General features: G+C 49.7%; 1 protein-coding gene across 1 annotated transcript; it reads right to left on the reverse strand.

Annotated features, from left to right (window-relative positions):
• Positions 1–975, reverse strand: LOC125686160 (olfactory receptor 14A16-like). The gene has a single exon (XM_048929880.1). It carries the CDS (start codon positions 961–963, stop codon positions 1–3), a length of 963 nt encoding a protein of 320 aa, XP_048785837.1. The 5' UTR covers positions 964–975.
• Between the last annotated feature and the right edge of the window lie 338 nt (positions 976–1,313).

Genomic DNA, 1,313 nt, shown 5'->3' on the forward strand with positions numbered 1-1,313 from the left:
TTACTGTGAGACTCTTCTTAGGCTGGCATGCATCTTCTGGATGCTGGAGAAGTATGTATTGCTCACTGCAGTCTTGATCTCCTGGTTCCTCATGCCATAGAAGAGGGGGTTCACTGCAGGAGGCACCACCGAGTACAGAAATGACACCACCACGTCCAGGAAAGGGGAGGAGACTGAAGGGGGCTTCAGATAGGCAACCATGGCAGTACTGACAAAGAGGGAGACCACGGCCAGGTGAGGGAGACATGTGGAGAAGGCTTTGTGCCGTCCCTGCTTAGAGGGCATCCTCAGCACGGCCCTGAAGATCTGAACATAGGTCACAACAATGAATACAAAGCACCCAAAGATTAAACAAAGACTAAAATAGATATTCACAGTTTCCCTGAGGTAGTCTGATTCTGAGCAGGAGAGCTTGAGGATATGGGCGATTTCACAGAAGAACTGGTCCACAACATTGCCTTGGCAGAATGGTATTGAAAATGCAGTGGCAGTGTGCAGCAGAGCATAAAGAAGCCCAGTGCCCCAGGCAGCTGCTGCCATGGTGGCACAAGCTCTGCTGTCCATCAAGGTTCCGTAGTGCAGGGGCTTGCAGATGGCAACGTAGCGGTCATAGGACATGATGGTGAGAAGAGAATACTCTGCTGAGAACAAAAACAAAAAGAAAAAGACCTGTGCAGCACATCCAGCGTAGGAGATGTGCCTGGTGTCCCAGAGGGCATTGGCCATGGCTTTGGGGAGAGTGGTGGAGATGCAGCCCAGGTCGAGGAGGGCGAGGTTGAGGAGGAAGAAGTACATGGGGGTGTGCAGGCGGTGGTGGCAGGCTACGGCTGTGCTGATGAGGCCGTTGCCCAGGAGGGCAGCCAGGTAGATGCCCAGCAAGAGCCAGAAGTGCAGGAGCTGCAGCTGCCGCGTGTCTGCCAACGCCAGGAGGAGGAACTGGCTGATGGAGCTGCTGTTGGGCATCTGCAGTTCCTGGGCATGGAGTCCTGTGCAGAGTGCAGAAGATAATGACAAGTCAAGGCCATTCTCAGGGACACTCATCCCAACATATGATAAATGCTTTCCTTCCTCTTAGGAAAATGTCCATGTGACTCCATAGTTTGTGTTTAATTTCATGAGATTCATTATTCTGTAAGTAGAAGCTTATGTAGATCTTACTTTGCTCTCATTTCTTAATCATTACCAATCATCATTACATTTTGGTATTTTGTCCAAAGAAACAAAGTATATGCATCCCATTTTGCAGTGAGATATCTCAAATTTAGCAGTTCCTCCAGTAAAAGCCTGCAGTGAGAAACTTACCTTGTCAAGGG

The sequence above is a fragment of the Lagopus muta genome, chromosome 32, assembly GCF_023343835.1.
Source record: "Lagopus muta isolate bLagMut1 chromosome 32, bLagMut1 primary, whole genome shotgun sequence".
NCBI lineage: Eukaryota > Metazoa > Chordata > Aves > Galliformes > Phasianidae > Lagopus > Lagopus muta.

What these genes read in the sequence shown, in the direction of transcription:
- LOC125686160 (XM_048929880.1), bottom strand. Translation starts at nt 963, where the DNA reads ATGCCCAACAGCAGCTCCATCAGCCAGTTCCTCCTCCTGGCGTTGGCA.